The 26,748-nt window shown below is 42.7% G+C and overlaps 1 protein-coding gene across 2 annotated transcripts in view; it reads left to right on the top strand.

Annotated features, from left to right (window-relative positions):
• The window catches only part of LOC124796421 (protein twisted gastrulation-like), a 52,488-nt gene that overhangs the window by 19,137 nt on the left and 6,603 nt on the right, over nt 1–26,748 (top strand). For both annotated transcript variants that reach the window (XM_047260602.1, XM_047260601.1), the window contains exons 2-3: nt 5,629–5,859; nt 13,926–14,132. In XM_047260602.1, the coding sequence (XP_047116558.1) occupies nt 5,646–5,859; nt 13,926–14,132 (421 nt within the window). In that variant the 5' untranslated portion in view covers nt 5,629–5,645. The remainder of the gene's footprint in view (nt 1–5,628; nt 5,860–13,925; nt 14,133–26,748) is intronic.

A 26,748-nucleotide genomic window follows, 5' to 3' on the forward strand; every position in this document is an offset into this window, starting at 1 on the left:
CGGAGTCGTGGGGATCTGCCAACCCTCGAGCTGGAACCTTCGAATACGGCTGGAAGTGACCCACACGAAGAGGCCCCCGTCGTCCCACAACCGGAGCCCGGGACAGAACGGGCGACAAGCTGTTGAACTCCGGATCCTGTTCCACCCCGGGAGGGGCAAGACCCAGTGGCGGGGACGAAGGGGAAGGGACAACCACAGGTGAACCAACCTCCTGAGAAACCGGGCCCGCTAGGGGGGCCAGCTCTCGCTGGGGCATCTCGAACGATGGCGATGCCGGTGCTGGAGCTACTGGAGGCTGCCAGGGCTGAGAACCATCGCAGTGCGGCAGAGGCACAGCGGGGAGAGGAGGTAACGGCCCCTGCGAAACCAACACAGGTGCTGGCAATGGGGAAGCCGGTGTCCGAGAGGGCGGAGGGTGGGTGCCCGAATGTGGACGTAGCTGATTTTGGTGACGACATACCACCCGGTCCCCCGCCTGCAAGGTATAGAGCCGGCGGCCGTTTCGGCACAGGACCACCGCTGGTAGCCAATGTGGATTGCGACCAAACCCACGGGCCCAGACCGACATACCCAGTGGAAAACCAGGTGCTCTGTTTTGTGAAGACTGGCGAGGACCAGGCCGGAGGAGGTGCAGCAGAGTCCTAGGTTGACGCCCATGGAGGAGCTCTGCGGGGCTGCGGTCTCCCATTGGTGTGGTCCGGTATGCCGTCAGGAAAAACGTCAATGCTTCCTCCGCAGGAAATTCGTGCACATACTTTTTCATCTGCGTCTTAAATGTGCGCACCATGCGCTCGGCTTCCCCATTCGATTGTGGATGGAAGGGGGGAGAGCAAACGTGCCGAATACCGAAGCACCTACAAAAATCCTGGAAGGTCTGCGAAATAAACTGCGGTCCATTGTCAGAGACCAGGGTGATTGGCAGACCTTCCACAGAAAAGATTTTTGCTAGTGCCTGGATTGCAACTTCGGAAGTGGTTGAGGAGCATCGAACCACATATGGAAATCGGGAATAAGCATCAATGACAATGAGCCAAAAGCCATTGAGAAACGGGCCCGCAAAGTCGATGTGAACACGTTCCCATGCTTGGGTTGCCGACGGCCATGAAGAGAACGCTGCCCTGGGAGATGCTTGTTGGCTCGCACACTGGGAACAGGCGGCCACCAAGTGCTCAATTTCTCTGTCAATACCGGGCCAGTACACATGTCTGCGAGCCAAGGTTTTAGTACGGGAAACACCCCAGTGCCCCGCATGTAATAACGTGAGGACCTCCCTTCGTAAACTTGCAGGAACAACCACGCGAGGAGCTGTAACATCGGTAGCCAGAAGGAGAACGCCTTCCAAGACCGAGAGGCGGTCCCGTAGAAGAAAATAATTATGAAGAGGGTCCGAGGCCCGGCCCGGAGGTCGGGATGACCACCCCTGCTGAATGAGGCGAACTACTTGCCGGAGAACCGGGTCAGCTGCTGTTTACCTGGCGACTCGAGAACTAGTGATCGGGAAGCCATCAACCGCTTGGCGGGACGCCACATCCAAATGAAAACACATAATCTCCTCTCGATCGAACGTAGGATCCGGGCCCACCGGAAGACGGGAAAGAGCGTCGGCGTTGGCATGCTGTCCTGTAGGGCGAAAATGAATGTCATAATGGTACTTAGAGAGGAACAAGGCCCAGCGCTGTAGTCTGTGGGCCGCCCTATCCGGAATCTGAGAGGCGGGGCCAAATAACGATATTAACGGCTTATGGTCAGTGATTAACTGAAACTTCGTGCCATACAAGAAAGGGTGAAACTTGGTAACAGCGTAGACAATGGCCAAAGCCTCTTTTTCCACCTGGGAGTAATGGGTCTGCGCGGGACTAAGCGTTTTAGACGCAAACGCCAGTGGTTGCTCAGAACCATCTGCGTTGCGATGGGCCAGGACCGCCCCCACCCCATACTGCGAAGCGTCTGTAGCCAGGACCAACGGCTTACGGGGATCAAAAGTAGCCAAACAAGGGGCGGACGTGAGGAGGCCCTTCAACGAGGTGAACGCTCGCTCGCATGCAGGCGACCAATCAAAAGGAACACCCTTGTGCAGAAGGCAGTACAGGGGGTGGGCTATAGTGGAAGCCCTGGGAATGAACCGGTGGTAATAGGCTATCTTGCCTAAAAAAGCTTGTAACTCTTTCAGCGAAGCGGGCCGAGGGAGGTTGACGATACCTTGGACCAAACTTCCTAGTGGCTGGATACCGTGCCGAGAGATGGTGTAGCCCACATACTCAATGGATGGTTGAAAGAAGGTTGACTTATGCAGGTTGCAACGCAAGCCCACAGACCTGAATTTGAGAAAGAGGGTGCGAAGGTTGTGCAAGTGTTCCTTCGTGCTGCGGCCTGTGACAATTATGTCATCCAGGTAATTAATACAATGAGGAATTGTCGACATGACCTGCTCAAGATAACGCTGGAATATCGCCGGGGCACTGGATATTCCAAAGGCCAACCGCTGGTATTGGTAAAGGCCAAACGGGATGTTGACGACCGCCAACCGTTTGGAGTCCTCATCAAGTGGTATCTGATGATAAGCCTCCGACAGATTGATTTTCGAAAAATATTGGCCTCCCGCCACGGAGGAGAACAATTCATCAGCACGAGGCAAGGGATAGGTGTCCACCACCAATTGGGAATTAATGGTGGCCTTGAAATTGCCACAAAGACGTAATTTTCCTGAGGGCTTCCTTACAATAACGAGGGGCGAAGCCCACTCACTGGAAGAAATGGGAAGAACGACCCCTAGGGCTGTCAGCCGGTCTAGCTCTTCCTTTACCTGAGGGCGGAGAGCCAAGGGGATCTGCCTCGCGCGTAGAAAACGCGGGCGAGCCGACGCCTTCAACGTTAAGTGAGCTTCAAAATCTGAAACACGCCCTAGGCCCTCCTCAAAAATATCTGGAAAGTCGGAGATCAAAGATTCCAATGAGTGATAGGGAACGTCTTCGGAGACCAACTGTATGGTGTCAGCGATAGAAAAACCGAAAGCTTGAAAGGCATCCAGGCCAAAAAGGTTAGCTGAGCTCGCATCACTGACAACAATAAAAGTAATAGGCCGAGTCACTGATTTGTAAGTCACGTCGGCAGTGAATTGACCCAGTAGGGGAATGAACTGTTTACCATAACCACGTAGACGTCGGTAAACTGGCGCCAATGGGGGCGATCCAAGGTCGGAATAAGTTTGGGCATTCAACAACGAAACTGCCGCGCCTGTATCGACTTGCAGTTGTAACCGGCGCGACCGAACCGACACCTCGATAAACAGTTTGCGTGCCGATGCGTCGGGAGCCTGGCCCGATGAAACTTCCTGAATGTCAACGTCTATGTCCTCTGTACCTGCTTCCTTCGATTCTTTTGAGGCTGAACGGCAAACTTTAGCAACGTGACCTTTTCTATTACATTTGCGACAAACGGCCCAACGCTGGGGGCATTCTGACCGATCACGATGTATATAGCACGACGCACAGGACGGCAACAGGGGCCGGCGGCCGGAATTCTGTTTACGCGCCGTGCGGGAGCGGCCGTAACGGCCGGATTGAACCGCTCGCACTTCGTCCACCCCCGACACAGTGGACGCGGCCGCGCCGCCCTGAACCTCCGCGACGTCGCACCACGCTTCCAGCTGTTGACCTGCTGCGTGAGAGACTTCATACGATTGAGCAATGGACAGGACTTCCTCGAGGGAAGGGTTTTCTAACTGCAGGGCCCGTTGCCGGACCTCCCTGTCAGGGGCCTAACGAACAATGACGTCGCGTACCATAACGTGGGCGTACGACCCTCGCGACTGCTCCGTGACAAAATGACACTTGCGACTAAGACCGTGCAGGGTAGCGGCCCACGCCCGGTAAGACTGATGGGGCTGTTTCTTGCATTGATAGAACTCGACCCTAGCCGCCACAACATGCGTGCGGCGGCGATAATATGAAGACAACAATGAACACAATGCGTCAAAAGACAAGGACGAGGGTTCCTGCAACGGCGCTAGCTGCCGCAAAACTTGATACAGCGAGGGAGATATCCAAGACAAGAAGAGAGCACGACATACCTTCGCATCGGAAACATGAAACACCTGGAAATGCTGCCGAAGGCGATGTTCATTTGCGTCCCAATCCTCCGCCGTCTCGTCATACGGGGGAAAGGGAGGAGGGAATGGCGCCGGAGCAGACGGCGTGGAGAGCAGCGCCGGAAGCACTTGTTTCATGGTGGCCATGAGTTCCGTCTGCTGCGCAACCAAAACTCGCACCAAACCCTCCATGCCGTGGAGAAGCTGCGAAACCGGAACAACGACGCAACACGCGAAAGAACGACCCTACTCGTCGCCAATTGTGTAGTAACACTGTTCACGTTTACGTCGCACTGCACTTAGCGTAGACCGGGACTGTGTCCTAGGCATGCCCGATGTAGACTGACTGGGCACGGCCCGTGTTGCCGGAGTTATTGTTGTTGTCATGCCGGCAGAGGTCGCGTCCGAATTCTCGCGTGCCCTCTGGTGGACGGGACTCTACTTGCGGCAACTACCGTCCGTGACGCGCCGTGCCAATGTGCGCCTCCCGCGATCTTTCTGGTGGCTACTACACATGTGACTCTTCTTGATATTTGGGAATTGTTGAGAAGGTGAATTGTGAAGGAGGAGATGTTACAGTAAGGTTCATGCATCCTCATGGACCATACCCGTCCTTCTGTTGGTCTGATAATGATGTTTCTTTCTCTCATATTCTGTGTAAAGTTAATATCACCAGAGCAACAGGCTGTAATTATACTCTGAGCAAAGTGTCCTCAAAGATGGTGAAAGAAAAGTGGTTCTCATACAAAAAAAATATTATCTAAGCATGAAAGTGTCTCGTCACGTGTGTAATTCCAAGTCAACTCGAATGCAGACTGCAGCACCAGCATTTTGTGCAGTGTTGAAAATATTGGCTTTTGACAAAATGCTTAAATATTATAAACAAAATGCTAATTTTGTTTCATGTATTGCAATTTTTATTCAGTTTGGATATTGTTATGTATACTCATGTTGTTAATGTCTCTTGGGTAGTAATTGTATTTCTCTCTAAGCATTTTGTCAAAAGCCAATATCGTCAACACTGCACAAAATGCTGGTGCTGCAATATGCATTCAAGTCGATTCGGAACTACACATGTGACGAGACACTTTCATGCTTAGATAATATTTTTTTGTATGAGAACCACTTTTCTTTCACAAACTTTGAGGACACTCTGCTCATTTGTATATATCAGAGAATAGTTTAAGAAATTTTGTCTTGTAGTGGAAAGGGATAGTATAGCCTGATGTCTTGGTTAGGTTCAAAGGTACGGGTGTGGTTATGAGTGGCCAAACCATAAAATTTAATGTCGGAAGAAGTTGGTTGTCGTTACTGAACACTTGAAGCGGTGATTCGGAAGTAGTCACTGTGAATAGGTTACGTATGTCATGAATGTTACAATGTTTATGACCATGCTGATCAAAGCTGATGGGCTGCATTTGAAGCCTCTAGTTTTAACAAGATGTAAGTGTTCAGCATGGTTTTACAATATTCAAAATTAATTATGCATTTATTAATATTGAGAGAATTGCTGTTGTAACATGTGGTCCATTATCTTTCAGAACTGACCTGGTACGTCATGTTGCGTTTTGTGTTATTTGTGGTAGTTGCCACTTCAGTGTTGGGGGTGTCATCATTGATAGTTGATGGATGCAATGAAGCTGTGTGTGCAAGTGTGGTGAGCAAATGTATGCTTACTCAGTCTTGCAAGTGTGATCTAAAGAATTGTTCATGCTGCAAGGAGTGCTTCAGTTGTCTTGGTGAACGGTTTGACGATTGCTGTTCTTGTGTTGGTAAGTAGTTACTAATTGTCATACTCATCTGTTTTATGTTTTTAAATAGAATATTTATGTTTATTTAAACGAGTTTTGACTAACAATATATTTTCAGTATAACATACCTGTGTTACATAACTGTGATGTCTTCTCGAAAAGTCTTTTATTTAACCATGCTGTTAAACATACGATATTATTCATATTGTTATTTGATAATGAGTATGAGTTTTTCAGTCAATAAGCAGACATAAATTTGGTCATAAGCCGTGAAATGTTGAATATTGACGCTGCAGTTGAAATGTTGTGACCAGATAGAAATATTGAAGTAGATTACAATGAACCTGTACTCCATACAGTGATAGGTCTCTGATAGTTGGCTGCATCATTGGCAATTTTCAACTGAAAAGTGTAAATACATTTGCTGGTATTATCTGACTGTTATAGTCTGCCTGGAATTGTGGTAACACTGAGACATTGCCATAGAAACAGAAATAATACTATTTCACATGACTGGTTGAGATAGATAGCCTTCTTTTGCAAGTTCGTGCTTGGCTACCACAGGCGCCAGCCTTTACAGCATCTTTTCCCTTCCATGCTGCATGTTTGTCCTCTTGTTATTCTTTTTTCCTGTACCTTGAGGAACATTTGCATTTCCAGTTGCTTGGCATCAGAAGAGTCCCTTCACTGTTTTTTCGTTGAGTTTTTTTCTTTCTTCGTTCCCCTTCTCCTATCCTTCCTCCGCTTCGGCGTTTGAGGTTCTTCTTTCTCTTTCCTCCCGGTGCGCTCCTGAAGGCTGGCCCATGTGTCTGATGCATAACAGGTGTATGGGTAATGCGCAGTTTCCAGCCCTGGATCAACAAATAGGGTTCGCACAGGCCAGGCCCAGGGAGGGGCGAAAAAATGGTTCAAATGGCTCTAAGCACTGTTGGACTTAACATCTGAGGTCATAAGTCCCCTAGACATAGAACTACGTAAATGTAACTAACCTAAGGACATTGCACACATCCTTGCCCGAGGCAGGATTCAAACCTGTGACCGTAGCAGCCACATGGTTCCGGACTGAAGCGACTAGAACTGCTCAGCCACAGCGGCTGTCCTGAGAGGGATGATTGTGTGAGCTATTACCTTCACAAATTGTGAATTGGTTCTTCTGCTAGGTGTTCAGGAGGTGTGACCTGAGGTGTGAAGTCATTCACCATCGGTGATGCTGGCAGTCATGGGGGATTTTCTCGCAATGAGCCAATCATCATCTTCTCAGTCTATATCTACTAAACATAATGACACTAACGATTCAAAGACACTACCAGCTACACCTCGGTTCCTCATGGTTTTGCATGCTGAAGACGGTCAGTACTTTTGCTGTGGTTAATCCATTTATTATTCAGAAAGTCATTGATGCAATTGCTGGCTGTGTGAAATCCTGCTCTCCTTTATGCACTGGAACTTTCCACTTGGAGAGTTCTTGGAGACCACTTCTAATTCTCAAGCGCAACAATGGCTTGCCAATTCGCTCCCCCCATGGCTATCCTGTTCGTGTTGAGGCCCATTGAATGCTGAATTCTTCATGTGGTGTTATTTACAATAGGCTGTTGATGGTCTGACCAAGGCAGAAATCCAAACTTACCTCTCTGATCATTGCAGGCCGTTGGGTAATGAAAAAGGTAAATGCGCCCTTAGTGTCCACACGCACTCTTTTTCTCACGTTTGATAGAGTAGTGCTTTCATCGAAGATCAAAGCAGGTTGTGTAGTTATCACAGTCTGACCATACATTCCAAACCCGATGTGCTGCTACCAGTGTCATCATTACAACCACAGTCAAACCTCCTGCCTTCTCTCCGCTCCATCAGTTGCAATGAGAACATGGTTTCCTCCCGACATTGTCCAATGTATCTCGACGGATGGGCCTTAGAGGAGATCCAGGTGAAGGAAAAAGTGCCTTACCCCATCGCTCGCAAGTTGTTGGCTAGTCAGAAACCCTGTGTTTTACCATGCGCCACTTATAGTACCATTTTTGCCACTTCTCACTCCATGAAGGACATGGCCACGCAGGTATGTGACCTCAAATTCAGCACTGCAGTTGTAAAATCACCCAGTGTTAAATGGTAGCATCCCCATCTCCTTCTCCTCCTCCTCCAGCTGTGCAACAAGCCACCAAATTTTCACCTCACACAGTGGAATCACCTGCTTCACAACCAGCAGGCCGGAAAGGCCAGAAGGAATACTCCTGCGAAGGCTTTTTATGTGCCTCCAATTAACAATCACCTGAATCGTCATCTGACAACCGCAAAGGCTTCAAGAAATCAAACAAAGGCAAATGGTCTTCTCCTTCACCAACTCGGAGACCCTCGTCAACAGTGTCGCCGCATGATACCCTTGCTCGACCAACCTCCATGTCGCTAGTGTACAGCGCCAACTGTTTTTCTACCCTGGACTCTGCAGACCGACTGTGGGAGAATGTCGAGGCCTCTGTAGATCTCGTGTAGCAGGATCCTTCAGCCTCTGCACTCTTTAGCAGAGGTCTTCAGAGCCTGGCACCCTGCAGCCCCAAGGTGACACCCCTTCATTTTTTCCTCCACCCCTTTCCTCATCATGATTCTCCTCAAATGGAATGTTCACAGCCTTAGATCCAATGAGGAGGAATTATAGCTGCTCTTGGAATCACAGCAGCCACTTCTTCTTTTCCTCCAGGAAAGAAAATAGCATCCTCACCACCACTTTGGCCTCTCGCTGTTCTTCCCGGTCCACTTTGACCGTCCCTCTGGGAATGGCACTTCATCTCATAGGGGAGTCATGCTAGTCATCCGGGATGTCATTCGTTGTCAAACCATCTCCCTGAACACCCATCTGCGAGCTGTTAGAGTCCTCATTTTCCTTCCTTGCTTCGCCTTTTCTCTTTGTACCGTTTACATCCCTCCATCATTCGGTATCATCAGGGCAGAATTCCTCCAACTTATTGGGCAACTGCCTCACCCCTTTCTGCTACTTGGTTACTTTAATGCACATCATCCTCTGTGGGGCTCTCCCAGAACCTGTGAGGGCGGTGCCCTCTTGGCTGACATTTTCAACCAGCTCAGACTCATCTGCCTTAACACTGGAGCACCCATGTTCTTTTCAGCTTCCTCATACAACTGTTCCCATTTGGACCCCTCATTCTGCACTACCCAGCTTGTCCAGCGTCTCAAGTGCTCGGTTCTCTTTCACATGTACTTGAGCGACCATTTCCTGTGTGCTATCCATTTTCTGATCCTACCCACCTTTTTGCAAACCCAAATGGCAGCTTTCTAAGGCCGACTGGAGGCTTTACTCCTCCCTGGTAACCTTCGACAAACAACTTTTCTCCAGTTGTGATGACCAGGGAGAATACTTTATCAACCTTATCCTTACTGCCGCAGAAAGTTCCATTCCTCACACTTCATCTTTACTGCACTGTGTCCCAGTCCTTTATTGGACTGAGGCATGCCATGACACAATTCGTGCACGGAGACGTGCCCTCCACATTTTCAACCATCATCCTACGATGGCAAAATGTATTCATTATAAACAGTTGTGTGCGCAGTGTTGATGCATTCTTCCAGATAGCAAACAAAAACATTTTCTTCCGTCGTGTGGGCCAACATGTGATGGTCCCCTGGCACCAATTTTGAACCTGACCATAGCAGATGATGTCATAGTGGACCCTATTACTATTTCCAACACCTTGGGCTGCTATTTTTTGGAGATATCAAGCCCCAACAACTATCTCCATCGGAAGCGAGTGGAGGTGGCTCACGCGATGCCCTTCTATTCTCAGAATCATGAGTGCTACAAAGCCACTTTTACAATGAGGGAGCTAGATCATGCTCGCACTTCATCCCGAACCTCCACCTCAGGGCCGGACAGTGTTCACATTCTGATATTGCAGCACCTTTTTCTTGTGGGCAAGCGTTTTCTCCTTCATATGTATAATTGCACCTGGACAGAGAGCATGTTGGCCAGATGCTGGCTTGAAGCCACTGCCATACCCATGCCTAAGCCCAGTAAGGACAAACACCTTCCTTCTAACTTCTAGCTATTGCCCCATTTCTCTCACCAGCTGTGTTTGCAAGTTGGTGGAATGTGAGATTCATGCCTGGCTGGTAAGGTGGCTCAAGTCCCGCATTGTACTGATCGCTGCACATTGTGGATTTCAAGTGTGCCGTTCCGCAGTTGACCATCTCGTCACTTTGTCAACAGATGTCATGAATGGTTTTCTGTAGAAATACCAGACTGTGGCTGTGTTTTTGATTTGGAGAAAGCCTACGATACCTGCTGGAGGACTGATATCCTCTGTGCTATCTAAACATGGTTCCCCATTTCCTTCAAGAATTTAATACAGAGTTTTCAAGGTCAGTGTGGGTTCTGTCATGTCGGACGCCTTTATCCAGGAAAACAGGGTGCCTCAGAGCTCCGATCCATGTGTCGTCATCTTTGCCATCACCAGTAATCCTATTATTGCCTGTCTCCTGCCAGGCATCTCCATCTTTCTTTTTGTTGATGATTTTGCCATCTATTGCAGTTCTCCATGGACTTGTCTCATTGAGTGCCATCTTCAGCAATGCCTCGATTGTCGTTGCTCATGGAGCATCAATAATTGATTTCGTTTTTCCACTAACAAAACAGTTTGTATGGATTCCTGGCAGCGCAATTGGTTTCTTCCACCGACTTTACATCTCGGGCCTGTTGCTCTCCCATTCGTTGAAACTACGGAATTCCTGGGTCTCCTGCTCAGTAGATAACTTTCTTGGTCCTCCCATGTGTCTTACCTGGCAGCCCTCTGTATGCGGTCCCTCAATGTCCTAGGTGTCCTCAAAGGTACTTCCTGGGGTGCAGATCCGAACCACCCTCCTCCGTTTGTGCTGGTCTTTTGTCTGTTCGAAACTAGACTATGGGTGTTTCGCTTGTGCATCTGCATGACCATCACTGTTGACACCGTCTCAATACTATCCACCATCATGGCATCCGTTTGGCCACTGGTGCCTTTTACGCTAGCCCGGTTTAGAGTCTGTATGCAGAAACTGCCACTACCACTGCGACTGTCTCCTCAGCGGATATGCGTGCTGTTCGTCTGCCATGCATGGCCACCTGTCCTATACCTCTTTCTTTGATGACTCCTTTGACTGCCAGTATGGGGTGCATCCCTCTTCACTGTTATCTCCTGAAGTTCTCTTTCAGCTATTGTTCCAGTAGCTTAACTTAACGCTGCCTGCCACTTTCCCGATGGAGCTCTTGATGGAGCCACCATGAAGATTGTGTGGGTCCCTGGTCATGTCGTTCTGATTGGCAGCAAGGCCGCTGACACTGCTGCCAAGGCTGCAGTTCTTGTACCTCGGCCTGCTAGTTTTTCCATTCCCTCCAATGATCTCTGTGTTGTCGTCTGTCAGCAGGTCATAAACACGGGTCTTACCTTCACGGGAATGAGCTCTGTGGAATTAAACCTCTCCCAGCAGCTTGGCCGGCCTCTTCTCAGTCCTCCTGCCACAAGGAGATCATTTTAGCTAGGTTTCGTATTGGGCACTGTTGTTTTAGCCATTGCCATTTGTTAAGCAGTGATCTCCCACCACTTTGTGCTGATTGTCAACAACCTTTGACGGTTTGCCATTTCCTGACAGAATGTCCTTTTTTTAACCACTCCCATTCTATATTATGTTTGCTATCTGAGTTATCAGCTGTTTTAGCGAACAACACTTAGACTGTAGACTGTGTTTTACTTTTTATCTCTCTCGTCTCTGTGGTCTTTCTCCAAGAGCAAGTTACTATTTTTAGCTGTCTTTCCTTCTATCACTTTTAACTCCTTTTTCGTATTTGTGTTATATGGTTCTGGCATGGGCTTGTATGTCTGTCAGGGATCTATCGCTGTACAGAGGGAAACATTAAATTTAGGAGTTCAGAGAAGGGAATAGTGTTAGTTGGCAAACTGCATACATTAGACAAACCATGATGTGCATGTTTTTGCTTGTGTTAAATATTATTTTCCTGAATACCCAAGGGGACAGAAGCAGGATGTTAACAATTGTTGTTGACATCCACCCATATTAGGAGTGGATAACTGGCAAGTTCTAACACCCAACCTACCAAGAGATTACTTCTTTGCGTGAATGTATCAAAGATGTAATGCAGAAACAAAATAACACCATCACACAATAAAATGTTAATTGTTATGAAGCAGAGGACAATGCTATATTAATATATTTTTGACTTTTCAGTTTACAAATTACTTACTATTACTTTGTTCTGCATTTTGTATGAAGGTGTCAGTTTTTTAAGATTAGTAATTCAGATCAGTATGGTACATTGGTACATGTTCAGTTGGATAGTCTAACAGTCATTAGTGATTAAAACAAAGTAGTTTATCAATCCAAAAATTGCTGGTAAATAGCTGTAACATGTGTGACTCACATAAGAAGAACTGAGCAAGATGATGCAGTGATTAAGAGATTGGATTAGCATTTGGGAGGACAGCAGTTGAAATTACAGCCCAGATATCCTTTTTTTAGGTTTTTGTGATTTTGTTAGAATGGTTAAAGCAGATGCGGGGATTGTTCTTTTGAGAATGATGTGGCCAATTTCCAATCTAATACTTCCCCAGTCAGTTTCTGCTCCATCATCATTGACAACTTATAAAACGCTACTCTTTCTTTCTTCAAATAAAAACAAAGCAAAACTGAAAAGATGTATGTATTACATGAATTGCAGGTAATGTTTTTTGAAAAGAAAATGTAATCACAGATGTTCTGCTAGACGACTGAAAATGATGCTGTCATTTATTACTGCAATGTGTGTAAATTACTGTAATAGAAAAAAAATTCCAAGTGGCTGTGTCTTCAGATATTTTAAACTTGAAAAATATTGTGTATAAATTTATTGTTGGTCATTATGCGGTAGTTTGAATCAACTTTGATTCTCTCTCTCATGTGATTGCCATTGTAGTTTCTGTAACTGTAATCAGTGTGATGTCTCAGCAGTTATTATTTTGAGCATTTTTGGTAAAACTTTACAAAGAGCCATCCACACTCTTATCGGAGCTGTGCATTGGTAATACCTGTTGCGAGCAATCATAGGTAGCTGAGATGATGGAACAGCTGTTTTGTATAGTCAATGACAATGATGTTTTATTTTCAGTTGCAGGATAAACAAGTGTTGTATTTTAACATAACATCCTTTAGCAACTACATATCGTAATGTGATGAAATTGAATTTTTGCAGACAAATGTAGCAACACACACGCACACAATAAATGATTATGATTATTATATTCTTGCAGATGTGGTCCATCTATGCAGGTAAATAAAATACTTTTTTTATGTCATAAGCAGTTCGTTTACTTTTATTTATGACATGTGATGTATTATAACCCATTGATGATCTTGAAATGAAAGGAAGCAAAATGGGTAGGGCATGAAAACAGACTTTTATTTAGTTATATAGGTGGACCACATCTCCGTGGTGGTGGTGGTGGTGGTGGTGGTGGTGGTGATAAGAAGAATCACATAAAAATGATGATAATACCGCATTTTAATGATAACAGGTGATAACGCTACTGCTTGTTCATTGTTGCTGCAGATTTCATAAAATATGTGGAACGTAATAAAAGGTGACAGTGAACCAACTTAGTCTGTTTGCATGTGTGATGAGACATTTGTTGATCCAGTATCTATGCACATACACACAAACACATGCAGCCTTTGTGAGAAGTAGCAACAGTAAGGAAGAGAGAGATTGCTATTCACTGTAAAGACAGCATATTGAGTTGCAGGTGGGCACAATGAAAGACTTTTACTCATTAGTGTTCGACCGAAGCCTTCTTCAGAAAAAGACACACACATTCATTCACACAACCAAGCACGTCTCACAAACAAATGACCACCATCTCCAACAAAGGCCGGAGAAGGGGAAGGAATAGCACAATTTCCATTTATGAGAAGTAGAAGTGTTTAGATCATGACAATAGTATTCCATCCGGAATTTACAATGTTTAAATCATATTATATAAGAAATGGCCATAGTAATTAATGCCTTCAATATAAACTAAACTAATATTGTGTTTGTTAATACTTTCGTCTTTCAGATATGTGCACAAAGTCTAATTCCACTGGTAGTCCACTTACCAAAATAAGTCATGTTGAAGAGTTTACTGATCCCATACCATCACTGTTTGAATCCTTGACCATGGATCCTGACACAGAGGGAAGATGGACATCATATACTTATCCACAGGAACTTGATATTTCTCTGTTTAGCCCAAAAATAGACAACGAGATAATAATGGCAAACAGTGAGTCAATAAGCATAATTATTTAATTCTTGTTCATATAGAAATGAATAAAATATCTCAGTATTTAGTTGTTGTTATTTTTTAATCATTACATAGTTCTCTTATCCATTTTGGTGACCATATGCAGGGTGTTTAATAATTGTTAAAAAGATAAATAACACACAGAAATGTTTGATACAGCACTAGATGCAATATATCTTAAAGTTTTATAAATAAATATTCATTGTGACTTCCTTCAATAAAATGGCTTATGTCACATCTGTAATCAGTTTCCTGCCAAATCCTATGATGTATGGTGACAACTGCCTGTGTGCCCATATCCTGTTCTACGTGAGGCGTTAGATAATGTTCAAGCATTCCCAGGTTTGATGTACTAGTTACATTTGACGTGGCAAAAAATAGGAAGAATCATCAGTTTGTTAAGCTTACAGCACAAAAACATTTGCCTTAGGCAACTCCCGTATAAGTTGATTATGTGACATGGTTTTTGCTCATCCCATATCCAAATATTATGCTGATTCACTGTACTGCAGGTATGGAAGGTGGCTTCATCACTGAGTACAATTTTATCAAGAAAATCATCTTCATTCTGCATTTTGTCAAACATTTCTACACAAAACTCACCTTATTTTCCTTTGTCACTTTCTCTTAAAACTTGCAACATTTGCAATTTGTGGGAACTGAATGATAGGTGTTCCAGTAACACTTTCCACTCTGTAAAACTAAACATATTCAAATCTAAGCTGGCATGTCTCATTGATTTACGTGGACTATGAATGTAAGGCAGCTAAACTTGTTCAGTCACTGTGTCAGACTGCTGTCCAATCCTGATCTGGCATCCTATGTGATACACATCCCGTTTCGGTGAAATGTTCATACCAATCAATATCGGTTTGTCTTTGAGTTCGTGGCTTGTGATTTTAAGTCCTGAATTGCCTCTGAACTGTGGTAGCAGATTTGGATTCATGAGACCATAAACAACATTGTGGTCATTCTGCATGATTTTATGACTGCATGATAACTGTTGGAATAGCTCATTTGCACATGTCACCTAGGGGAATGTTGGGAACTAACAGTGTTACATGGGAATAAAAATGAAGATATACTCCATTGAGTGCTGTATTAAACATTTATGTAAGTTATTTATCCGTTTCACAATTTAGTGTAACTGGTTTAAAAATACCGTTCAAGACAATTGATGATTTTTTATTTTGTTTGAATTTTGTGTATGCTATACATTTGCTATTTTTGGTAGCAAAGTAACTTTCCCACATTGTAGAAGCCATGATAAAATCTTTACTTCATGACTGGGCACTGAGCTCATCACATTTAAAGAAGAGAAGTTAGGAATACCACTAATCTTTCTAGATTTCTACCCTGTCATTCAGAGCCAGCAACAATATTGTTACACTGGCCCTATGTTAAAAAAAAATTCTGGGATTTTGCTGCCTCCCAATCTGTACATTCTTGAGAGTGACTGAGCCATCACCATGGCTTGCATGTTACAGAGACTATGAAAAACTCTGCTATTGAAGGAACAAGAATTCATAAAGGTAAACTCCATCCACAGGCTCTGTTGGGTCTATCAGTATTGGTGTTTTTCTTCATCAGTGGCGATGTTGGATGCGGTATGGAGGGGGCATGGGATCAGCACACCACTTTTGTGGCCACTGTTGGCTTTTGTGACCTGGAGTTGCTACTACTTGGTCAAGTAGTTTCTCAGTTGCCGTCATGAGGCTGAGTAAACCCCATTCCAGTCCTCCCACTGAGGAAATATCCTTGGCGGTACTGGGAATTGGACGTGGGCCCTCCGCACGGCAGTCGGTTGCAGTGATCAATCAGTTGCAGAGACTGACAGTGAGAAATCGGAGAAATACTTTTAATTATGTAACAATTTTTGAATAGTGGACTCATTTTATTAAACAACTGAACTCATTGTACAAACATAATTTATGGTTAAACTATTCAGGATAAGATGATAGATATGTAAGTTTAAGAAAGAGTAATAGGACAATAAGGCCAGCTTCCAGGTAAATCTGGGTTTTATGAAGAAAATAAAAGAAGTAGTAAACAGAAGATTGATTTTTTTTTTTTTTTTTTTTTTTTTTTTTTTTTTTTTTTTTTTTTTTTTTGAGAGAGAGAGAGAGAGAGAGAGAGAGAGAAAGCATATTGCTGGGAGGTGTGATGCTTACTTTATGGAGTAGTGGTTAACTTTGCTGGCTGGCATGTTGTGTGTTGCCAGTTGAAACCCCTCACCAAGTGTTTATCATATCTGGAAAGTTCTTAAAACTTCTTATGTTTGTAATGTTTGCAAGTTCTGTAATATTCTGTGGTTGTGTGAATAGCAGCACTCTCCATCCGAGAGTGGAGTTGGCTCTGGCTGTAGGTTGGTGTCTGTAAAATAAACATGCTTTCAGTGCTAAGAGTTGCACTTCACTGCCACCCTTGCTTTCGGATTTAGACTTCATTGTGGATTATGATGCAATATTGTACATCGGGTACTTCGTAACATGAGGGTGACCGTGGCTCCAATTAGGCAGTGTAAAAGCCATCACCTACATGGACAGGAACCGGAATAAAAGCAGTGCATTATTTCAAATGTGCTTATATTCGGGAGGCACATGGCTTTCATGCCAACAGTAGGTCAGCTGCACATCGGGCATCCATCAATGTTTTCCGGAGAGGGTTGTCAGGACCTGACAAAGTGGCTGAAAGGATTTGACAGTCTCCAGATGCAAGAAGTGAGACAACATGGTGTATTTGGCAATTTGTAATGTTACATGGACAGCCCAGCAGTGCTTTGAGAACATTGAAGAGAAGAGCTCAAGGGACAAATCCCAGGTTGAACTGGTGAAAACGATCTACGGCAAATCGACTTAGCAGATGAACACTGTGAAGTGAGGGGGCTGAGGAAATGCAACAGAAAAGACTGTGATAGAAACATATGGCAGATTCCCAAATGGGGTTTCTATGGTGATTGTGGAAGATCTCGCCTCTCTCTTATGCCAGGTAGTAACAGAAGATATACAATCATTTATGGCAGCTAGAAATGTCTGACTGAGTATGAGTATGTAAGAGGTAGCAAACAGGAATGTCAACTCCTTACTTCAGAAGGTGATACAGAATGTTGAAGAAGAAGTGTAATATTTGGCAGCAGTCGCAGCCTCCATTTCAATACACCATGAAGAATGGACACAGCCAACTCCAATTTATGCCACAGCTGTCAGACAAGAATTCCAGCATCCGACAAATGGAGGTACACCCAGCTTATTCAATTAGTATAACGCCCCGCAGAACAACATACATTTGGAGGATGGAGAACAATACACTAGTCTGTTTCCACTATGGGAAACCTGGACATGTACATTACTGTAGAGAAAGAATACTATTATGCTGCAAGCTGTCAACCATTACAGCAGATGTATTCATGCCAGTCAACCACAGACAAATGTAACGAACCTGTGGGACAAAGCCCATCACCGTACCCTGGACTAGTTTGCTCCCCAACATGCCATAGCTGTTCCCCATCACTGTACAGAGGTACTGGCCACTTGCTTAGCTGCCAAATTTAGGAAACTAATCGATGTGACCATCTATGGAGGTGAAGCTGCCAAAAGTGAAAATCCCTAATGGACAACAGTTAACGAGATGTCAAGAAATATCCTGTACATCATCATCATCATCATCATCATCATCATCATCATCATCAGTGACGAGCCTGTACGGGCAAAAGCCTATTCATGAGTATATTTTTCTACAATGTCGAATCTTACCCTCCAAGACTATGTTCTGTGATATGGAAGAGATTGTGATATAGCTAGCAAATGGGAAATAAGTCCAGCCAACAGGAACACATATAGCAAGCATAACTATGAATTATGGAACCCATGGTCATCTCAACAGAATGTAGTCACGATGGTATCTTAGATGGAACTTCTTGTAGACATAACAAGCAGTCATAGTGTTGAAGATCAGAGCACAAAACTGATGAAGCTTTTCCAACAAGCACACACAACAGATTGCTCTGGGCAGTTGTTTGTCTTTGAAAATGTTATCCAGCCATCATCAGTGAGATGAATTTGTTGTCAGTGTAAATGCTCAGTTATACAGTAAAGCATTTGTCAGTTGCAAAAAGCTATTCAGCCTCACAAGAGAAATATACATACCAGCAACATTCATAGCATTGTGGAAGGGCAAGGAGAAATTTAGATCACTAAATGTTATGAGCAGCCACAACTCATTCGTAAAGGTATATGCAGGAATAACCAAACAAATCCAGGTTGAGCAGTTCACTGCCATTGATGAAGAATTGTGCTCAGTACTGCTATACCCAATGCTATCAAGAAAGGTCCTATACTACTGTCAACAACATCTGATGTCAATGAGGAACAATGTCAATGAAGAACAATGTTGGTGAGGGTTAGCTGCTCATCAACAGCGACAGAAAATCGTGTAACAGAAATAGATTCCTCATAAACAGGCAGGTGGGGCATAGACTGAGTTACTGCAAATACTTAAGTGATAGTGTTACTGTTAATGTGGTATGTAAGGAGACATTAAAATCTAATAATTGTGCATAATTCTGACTCTGTAGTAGGGAGGGAATAGAAGTAAGAGTTACAGGATAATATGGGCTCAGTAGTAGTAATGAAAGAGGAGAGAGATCACTCGAATTCTGCAATAAATTTCAGTTGTTAATAAAGAATACTCTTTCAAAAATCACAAGAGGAGGTGGTATACTTGGAAATGGGCCTGGGAAGATATTGGAAGATTTCATATTCACTCTAATCACACCTAATTAATTATGAATAGTGGACTGAAGTTAAAGAGAATCGCCCAAATGACTCACTTTGAGAAGAAGTGGGCAGGCCTACTGAAGTACTGAGGAATGGCAGTGTGTGTTTGAAGTTGTCAGTACTGTGATAGCAAAAACTACAGTAAGTGCTTCAGGTGAAGGGGAATAGGAATCTCTAAAAAGGGCAATTACAGAAACTAGACAGACAGACAGACACAGTTACAAAGATGGTAACTGTGAAGAAGCCATGAGTAACAGAAGAAATACTTTGATTGGTGAAAGAAGGAAGTACAAAACTCCTCAGGAAATGACAGGACTACACCAGTATGTCATTTAGGAATGGAATAAATAACAAGTGCAGGGAACCTAAATCAAAGTGGTTGCAGGAAAAAAATGTGGAAAAAATGGTTGTCAGAAAGAGATTTTTCAGCATATATATAAAAATCGAAAAAACATTTGGTGAAATTAAAAACAGGGGCAAGAATATCGGAGTGCAAGAGGAAAGAGCAGCTTGGTGGAAACGGAACATTGAAGACCCTCTACAAAGAGAAGTAATTAACTGATGATATGATAGAAGAAATGGGAGTTGATACGGAAAATACAAAATACAGGGAATCCAGTATTAGTCAGAGTTTAACAGAACCTTGGAAGACTTGGGATCAAATAATGTGGAAGGGATGGACAATATTCCTCAGGAAATTCTAAATCGGGGAAGTGACAACCAAATAACAGCTCAATTTGGTATGTAGAATCTATGAGCCTTTTGATGCACCATCAGACTTTTGGGAAAGATTGTTCATGCAGTCCTGAAGGTAGCAAGATTAGATTAGATTAGATTTACTTTCATTCCAATTGATCCATAGTGAGGAGGTCCTCCAGGATGTAGAACGTGTCAGAAAAAACAATAATACATGACAAATATTTACAACTGAAACAAATAAGCTAATGTGCCTTCCACAGGTCCAAAGTGGAATGATCGTCCCCCCCTTTTTTCTTTAGAACACTATATGAAAGAATCATTTTACGAATACTAATGCACTGAATTTAAAACAAAAAAGTTTTTTTTATTTATGAGGTAATAAACATGTACTAGAACTACTACAATATTTATTTACAGTGAACACATTACTGCAATGGTGCAGAAGTTAGATTGTACTTGAGCGAGCGCGCGCCCGCCCACACACACACACACACACACACACACACACACACACACACACACACACACACACACATGATTTCATGAATTGAGCTGTTGGTTTGAAAAAGTGATATAATTTTAATGACAAATTTCATTAAGGTATAAATATATTGGTAAGCAGTAGTTAGTGTCCCTAGTTCCCTAAACAGGCTTCTGCAGGATGTTCTTGAGTTCACACCACATATAACTCTTACTGCATGTTTTTGTGCCCAGAAAACTTTAGGTTCGGCTTGATGAATTACCCCAAAAAATAATCCCATATGACATTATGGAATGAAAGTAAACGTAGTATGCCAGCTTCTTCATTTTCATAACCCCTATGTCTGACACAATTCACATTGCAAATAGAGATTTGTGAAGACGCCTCAGTAGTTCTGTGGTGTGCTCCTCTCAGTTGAATTTATTATCAAGCTGTAATCCCAAGAATTTAATACTGTCCACTTCTTCTATCTGCTTGTCATCGTATGTTAAGCGTATACTCAAGGGACACCCCTTACAAGTTCTGAACTGAATCTAACGTGTGTTTTTAAAGTTTAGTGACAAAGAATTGGCTAGGAACCAGTGATTAATGTCCACAAATATTTTACTAGCCGATCTTTCTATTTATTGCAAACAAAACGAACTTGGCATCTGATAATGTTACTGATGAAAGGTCATTGTATACACAAGAAAAAGTAATGGCCCTAAAATGGAACTTTGTGGGACCCCACATGTAATTAGTTCCCAGCTGGATGATGCCTGATAGCTTAATACATGTCTCTTTCCTAATAACACCCTCTGTTTCCTGCCAGAGATATAAGATTTGAAACATTTTGCAGCATTTCCTGTTACACCATAATATTCTAATTTACTTAAAAGGATATTGTGATTTACACAGTCAAATGCCTTTGACAGATCACAAAATATACCAGTTACCTGCAATTTTTTGTTTAATGAATTAAGCACATTTTCACTCTAAGTGTAGATAGCCTTCTCAATATCAGAACCCTTTAGAAATCTGAACTGTGACTTTGAAACTATGTTATTTGAGATAGGGTGGTTATAAAGCCAACTGTACATTACTTTTTCTAAAATTTTTGAAAATGCTGGCAAAAGTGAAATTGGATGCTACTTCTTTATCTCCCTTCTTAAACAGTGGCTTTACTTCAGCATATTTCAACCATTCAGGAAATATTTCACTGACAAATGGCTGGTTACACAGATAGGTGAATATGTTACTTAACTCAGAATCACATTCTTTAATTAACTTTGTTGATATTTTATCATACTCCCTAGACGTTTTTGATTTTAAAGATTTTGTGATTGACATTATTTCTTCTGGGCTAGTGAGCATCAAACTCATATTATGGAAGTTGAAATGTCTGGTCTGGGGTATTCCATAGCAGCATCTACAGAACCTGACAGCAGCATCTTTTCCATAACAGTTATAAAATGTTTGTTGAAAATTTTTGCAACACTATACACATCTGTCACCAATGTATCATTTACTCTTAATGCTATTTGTCCCTCTTCATGTCTGGTTCTACTGGTCTCCTCATTCACTATGTCCCATATTGTCTTTATTTTGTTATCTGATATGACTATCTTTTCCTTGTAATATATTTGCTTTGATGTTCGTATTGCAGTCTTTGATATTTTGCAGTATTTCTTGTAATGTGCTATAGCATCAGCATTAGAACTGTTTCGGAGTGACAATACAGTTTTCTTTTTGTTTTACAAGTTACCCCTATTCCTTGAGTAATCCATGGCTTCTTTGTAGACTTTGCTCTAACCTTGGTTAGTTTTGGAGGAAAAGGGTAGCACTTTATTAGCAAAAGTGTTATATTTTCCATTCATGCCATGAGCACCGTAGACATCAGTCCAGTGAATGTCTCTGAGGAGTGTCCAAAAATAATCAATTTTTGGCTTATTGATTACCCTCTTGAGCTCAGATTTAACAGATTTTATATCCTGTTCAGTATTAACATTTAACAGCAGGAACTGCATGTCATGGTCTGAGAGGCCATTGACTATTGGTTTTGTAATATAATTTTGTTCATTGGACTTTACTATAAGGATATTATCAGTGGCTGTTTGGGAGCAATTGGCTACCCTAGTGGGGAACTTTACAGTGGGAATTAAGTTGAATGACAGTGTTACTAACTCAAATAAGTTCTTAGGAAGAGTCTTTAAGGAAATCTACATTGAAATCACCAGCAACCACTATTTCTTTGTGTTTGGTTGTTAAATGGGCCAGTACAGCTTCAAGGTGGTTTATGAACAGATTAAAGTTACCTGCAGATGCTCGATATACACTTAATATTATGAAGGACTTTTTGTGAAATCCTACTTCTATTGCACATGCTTTCATATGCTGTTCTAGGCAAAATTTATGAATGTCTATGTTCTTAAATTTATGACAGTTCCTGATGAATGTAGCAACTCCTCCTCCTCAATTTCTGCTCTACAAAAGTGAGATGCTAACCTAAACCCTGTAACACTTAAAAGTTCCATACCAGTGGCCATATGATGTTCAGAGAGGCAGATTATATTAGCTGGGTTTGAGGACTCAGTTCATTTATGCAAATAATTAATTCATTAATTTTATTTCTCAGTCCTCGAATATTTTGATGCATTTTGATGCAATAAAGATAGCTGACATTTCACATTGACTGAGTTAAAATTTGGCAGAGTTGAAATATCTGTTGATTGTTGAAAATTCTTAACCAAGAGCTGTTTATGCTGATGTAATAAGCTAGAATTATGTTTTTTGGTTTCTTTCTCAAACTGAAGGTTTGCCTCGGTCCTAACCTCTCTTAAAATTTGGTTTCTTTCTGTCCTCCCAACACTAAAAAAGGGGCTTTTCTGAGCCCTATAACCACTGGTATTTTATCACTCGTGACAGTACCTCCCCCTTTAACTTTCCTGCAATTTTCCCAGACAGCTTACCCTTCCCTTTCCTGTTGATGGTGCCCAAGGACAGATACAAACTCAACACTAGTATGCTTCGATGCTGATGCAGTCATTGCCGAGTCACACTCTATACCGTACCCAGGATCTCTGTCAGTACTATTGCTTGGCCCACCCACTATAACCATGGTGTCTTCCTTAGTGAAATCTTTGCAAAGTGACCCTAAATCCTCTGTCACCTGCTCCATACCAGCACTAGGTTTAAAAAACTTGGTGACCTGATATTCTGATCCTAGTTCATCCTGCAAAAGTTAGGCAACACCTCTTCCATGGGAACTACCTAACAACAACACTTTTTCTCTTTACTGATTTCCCTACATTCATACTTTTCAATTTGCTGCTGAAAGTTTGTTGTGCCCTGTCTACACCTGCAACTGATTGAGGCTCACCAGCTTCTAACTGAAGCAACGGGTCAAATCTATTTTCCACATTCACCACAAAGCTGTCAGACAAAGTTCTAGGCTTGTTCGTCCTGTTGCCACTTCCCACCTCTCTATACCCTTCTCCCTCTGTAACCTGTCAAGATCTCCCCTGGCCTTGTCTAACTCAGCCTGAAGGGTGGCAATTTTCCCCTCCTGTTCTAGTATCTTCCTATCTCTACTACATATCCTACAAAACCACTGATGAGTCTCATTTACTTCCCCTATTCCCACACCATGACAGTCACCCACATGGAAAAAACTACAGCACCCGTCACACACACAAGATGGAGAACTATTGTTAAATCAGCGTAACAGCCGAGTTGCAGAAAAGAATTATATACAGAAGAATTAAAAAGAAACTTGGGGTTGTATTGTAGGATGTTGAAAATTAGTGGACTGAAAACAAATAAGGTGCTTATCCTCATGAGTGCTGAGAAAAGGAACTCGGGGAGAACCCTGACAAGAAGGGTAGGATGTTAGGTCATCAGGGCAAAGTTGTGTGATTCTAGAGGAAGCCGTAGAGGGTAGAAACTGAAGGGTAAAATAGAGATTGGTATACATCCAATAGATAATTGAGGACATAGGGCACAAGTGCTACTCCGAGATGAAGAGAATGGCACAGGAGAATAAACTGTGAAGGGCTGCATCAAACTAGTCAAGAAAACTGATAGAAGGGACACCACTTGGGCTGTCTACACTCAAGCTATTGGCTACCCCAAAGTTATCAATGTCTTGGTTGTTCCCCATCCACCTGCCTGTGGCTATCTGTCTCTTTGCTGGATGCAGCAGAGTTCTGTTGCACCCTCACTCCTTGCTCTGCTTCCCACCACTGGTGGGTTGTCACTTTCTATAGAGAGGTGTTTAGTTGTCAAAACTGATTGCCGATTTTAATTTTTTTTAACAGTACTATCGTCTGTTTTCCAAACTGCTCAAATTCAGTGGGTATGTAGCAGTGATGAAAGAAAATCTCCAGACTGGAAAAGGACTGGTACTACATGCAACTACAAAAAGAGAAAAATTTAACAACAAAACATAAAAAATTTGGGACACCCCAGTGGTTAAGTTTTTGGAAATAGTAGCACTGAAAGTCATCTTTTAGTTTTTGAGACCTTGCGAGATGAATTTTATTGTGATGGGTCTGTTTCATCCCAGTGTCATGTAGGTGTCTCACTTCTTGACGATGTCGATGATGCAGCACCCTCAGTTACAGTGGCTACTGCATACTTCCTCACTACAGATTCTGCACATTTCAATGTATGTTTAATCTGTGCACTGGAAAGGCACTTCAAGATGAGTTTGGAGGCAGATAATAAATTGAGATAGTTGAAAGCGGATCAGGAGTAACTGTTTGTAATTTTTCAAAAATGCAGTCAGTGTCCAATCAACAGCTGTATTAATTAGACAATTGGCCATGGATACATTAAACAATATCTATTGAACAAGGTGTTGAAGCCAACCATGCGTAGTTCTCACAGAGTTCCTTTGTGTGTTACATGCTTCGTCCTATTGCCACACGTTACGTCACAGTGTTGTGTAGCAAGCAAGTAAACACTATTCTTGCTCTGAACATTCCAAAATCTATTTTTGAAAGTGCACACAATTGGAACAGTACACCGAACTAACCATCAAATCAAGACACACAAACTGTGTAGAATTTCTAAAAAAGTTTGTACTGAGAGGTCAACGTGCACACTCGCTTTCAGCACAGTATAGGTGCCATCAAACATAGCTACTCTACATCTGGTGCCACATTGTGTGCCATTCTGCCAGCTTTGCCACAAAAGCTGTCTGCTGCCTGTTGGCTGTTCAATTTACACTCTCGGATTGTCTTCCACACACATTTTTTCGGTTGGTATTGTTCTAGTAATTTCCATATTCGGTCATCCTACAAATGGCACTACACATCTAGGCTTACGCAACACAACATTCCACAACAGTTCACCATTGAAAATAAATTGTGTGTGCGTGCGTGTGTGCGCGTGCGTGTGAATCATAATCATTTGCAGTAATGTCTACATCATCAGACATAAAAAAGAAATGTACACGCATTTTTGTCAAATGTCTGTACCTAACATTAAAGGATAACTGTGCCTTATTTTTGATGTCAGTATTTAAAGCAAACTAATCTATGTAAAAGGATGACATGTACTTTTCTGTTATTGAAGACTAACTGTTTCCCTTGCTAAAAAGTTCTTTATTTCACTCCACATTTAGTTTTGGCTTTCATAGTGAAGCTATTTTCATGTGAAATTTGGAACTAACATTTTAAATAGAACCAAACATTGTACATAATGATATAATGAACAGGGTATTTTAACAGCCTGGAGGTGGGTGGGGGGAATGCCTAACTGAGTTCGATAGTTTTCAAGATTTCATATGGTATGTTGGAAACTATTTTCTGGAAAAGAAAGAATCTATTGTGTTGAAAAAATCAATTTACTCTGTTCCGAATTAGAATTACTAACAAATTTTAGACTTTTTTCCAGAAACTGTTAGCATACGCATAGTATTTACGTATGATTTTTGTAGGCAGGCAATACTTATTGCAACACTGTCCCGTCTCAGACTTAATACATCACGTACCAACTAATTTAAATTACTCATGTGTAATGCCTGACCAAAAAAAGTGAAGCACCCAGAGGACATGGTTGGATGTCGGTGTAACTTTGGAAATGGACATACCATTGGCACGATGGGACGACACAGAATGTTGCACGGAATCCATTACTTGTTCTCAGATGGCAAGCAGAGACATGAAGGGGTTACGAAGTGCTAGTTCCCAGTATGGCAATACTTCATCGTGTTGGTCAGGTGTCAACCCGAACCTTGATGACAAGTATGCATGCCGTCATGTTTCCATGCAGTCCAATATCAGGCCATTTTCACATCCTAGCACCCCACAAATCTGGATATTGCCAGATTCAAACAGCCAGCCAAATTTTAGTCAGGTATTGATAAAGCTGTCTTACACGAGCACATGGCATCTTCACAGTGATCACTCAATAACTAATGCCGCTCACATCACTTATATACACTACCAGGTGTGGTAACAACATTATACACTCAAAACACTAGAGTGCACTTGAGTGGCCATTCAATGATTCAACCTGTCACAGAAATATACAATTTTTAATCATTTACAAAGGTATGTAAGGATCACCATATTGGGTACCAGCACATCATAACCTCTTCACATCTTTGCCTACCATCTGAGAACAAGTAATGGCTTCCCTGCAACATTATGGGTCA

The sequence above is a fragment of the Schistocerca piceifrons genome, chromosome 4 (assembly GCF_021461385.2).
Source record: "Schistocerca piceifrons isolate TAMUIC-IGC-003096 chromosome 4, iqSchPice1.1, whole genome shotgun sequence".
Classification (NCBI taxonomy): Eukaryota; Metazoa; Arthropoda; class Insecta; order Orthoptera; family Acrididae; genus Schistocerca; species Schistocerca piceifrons.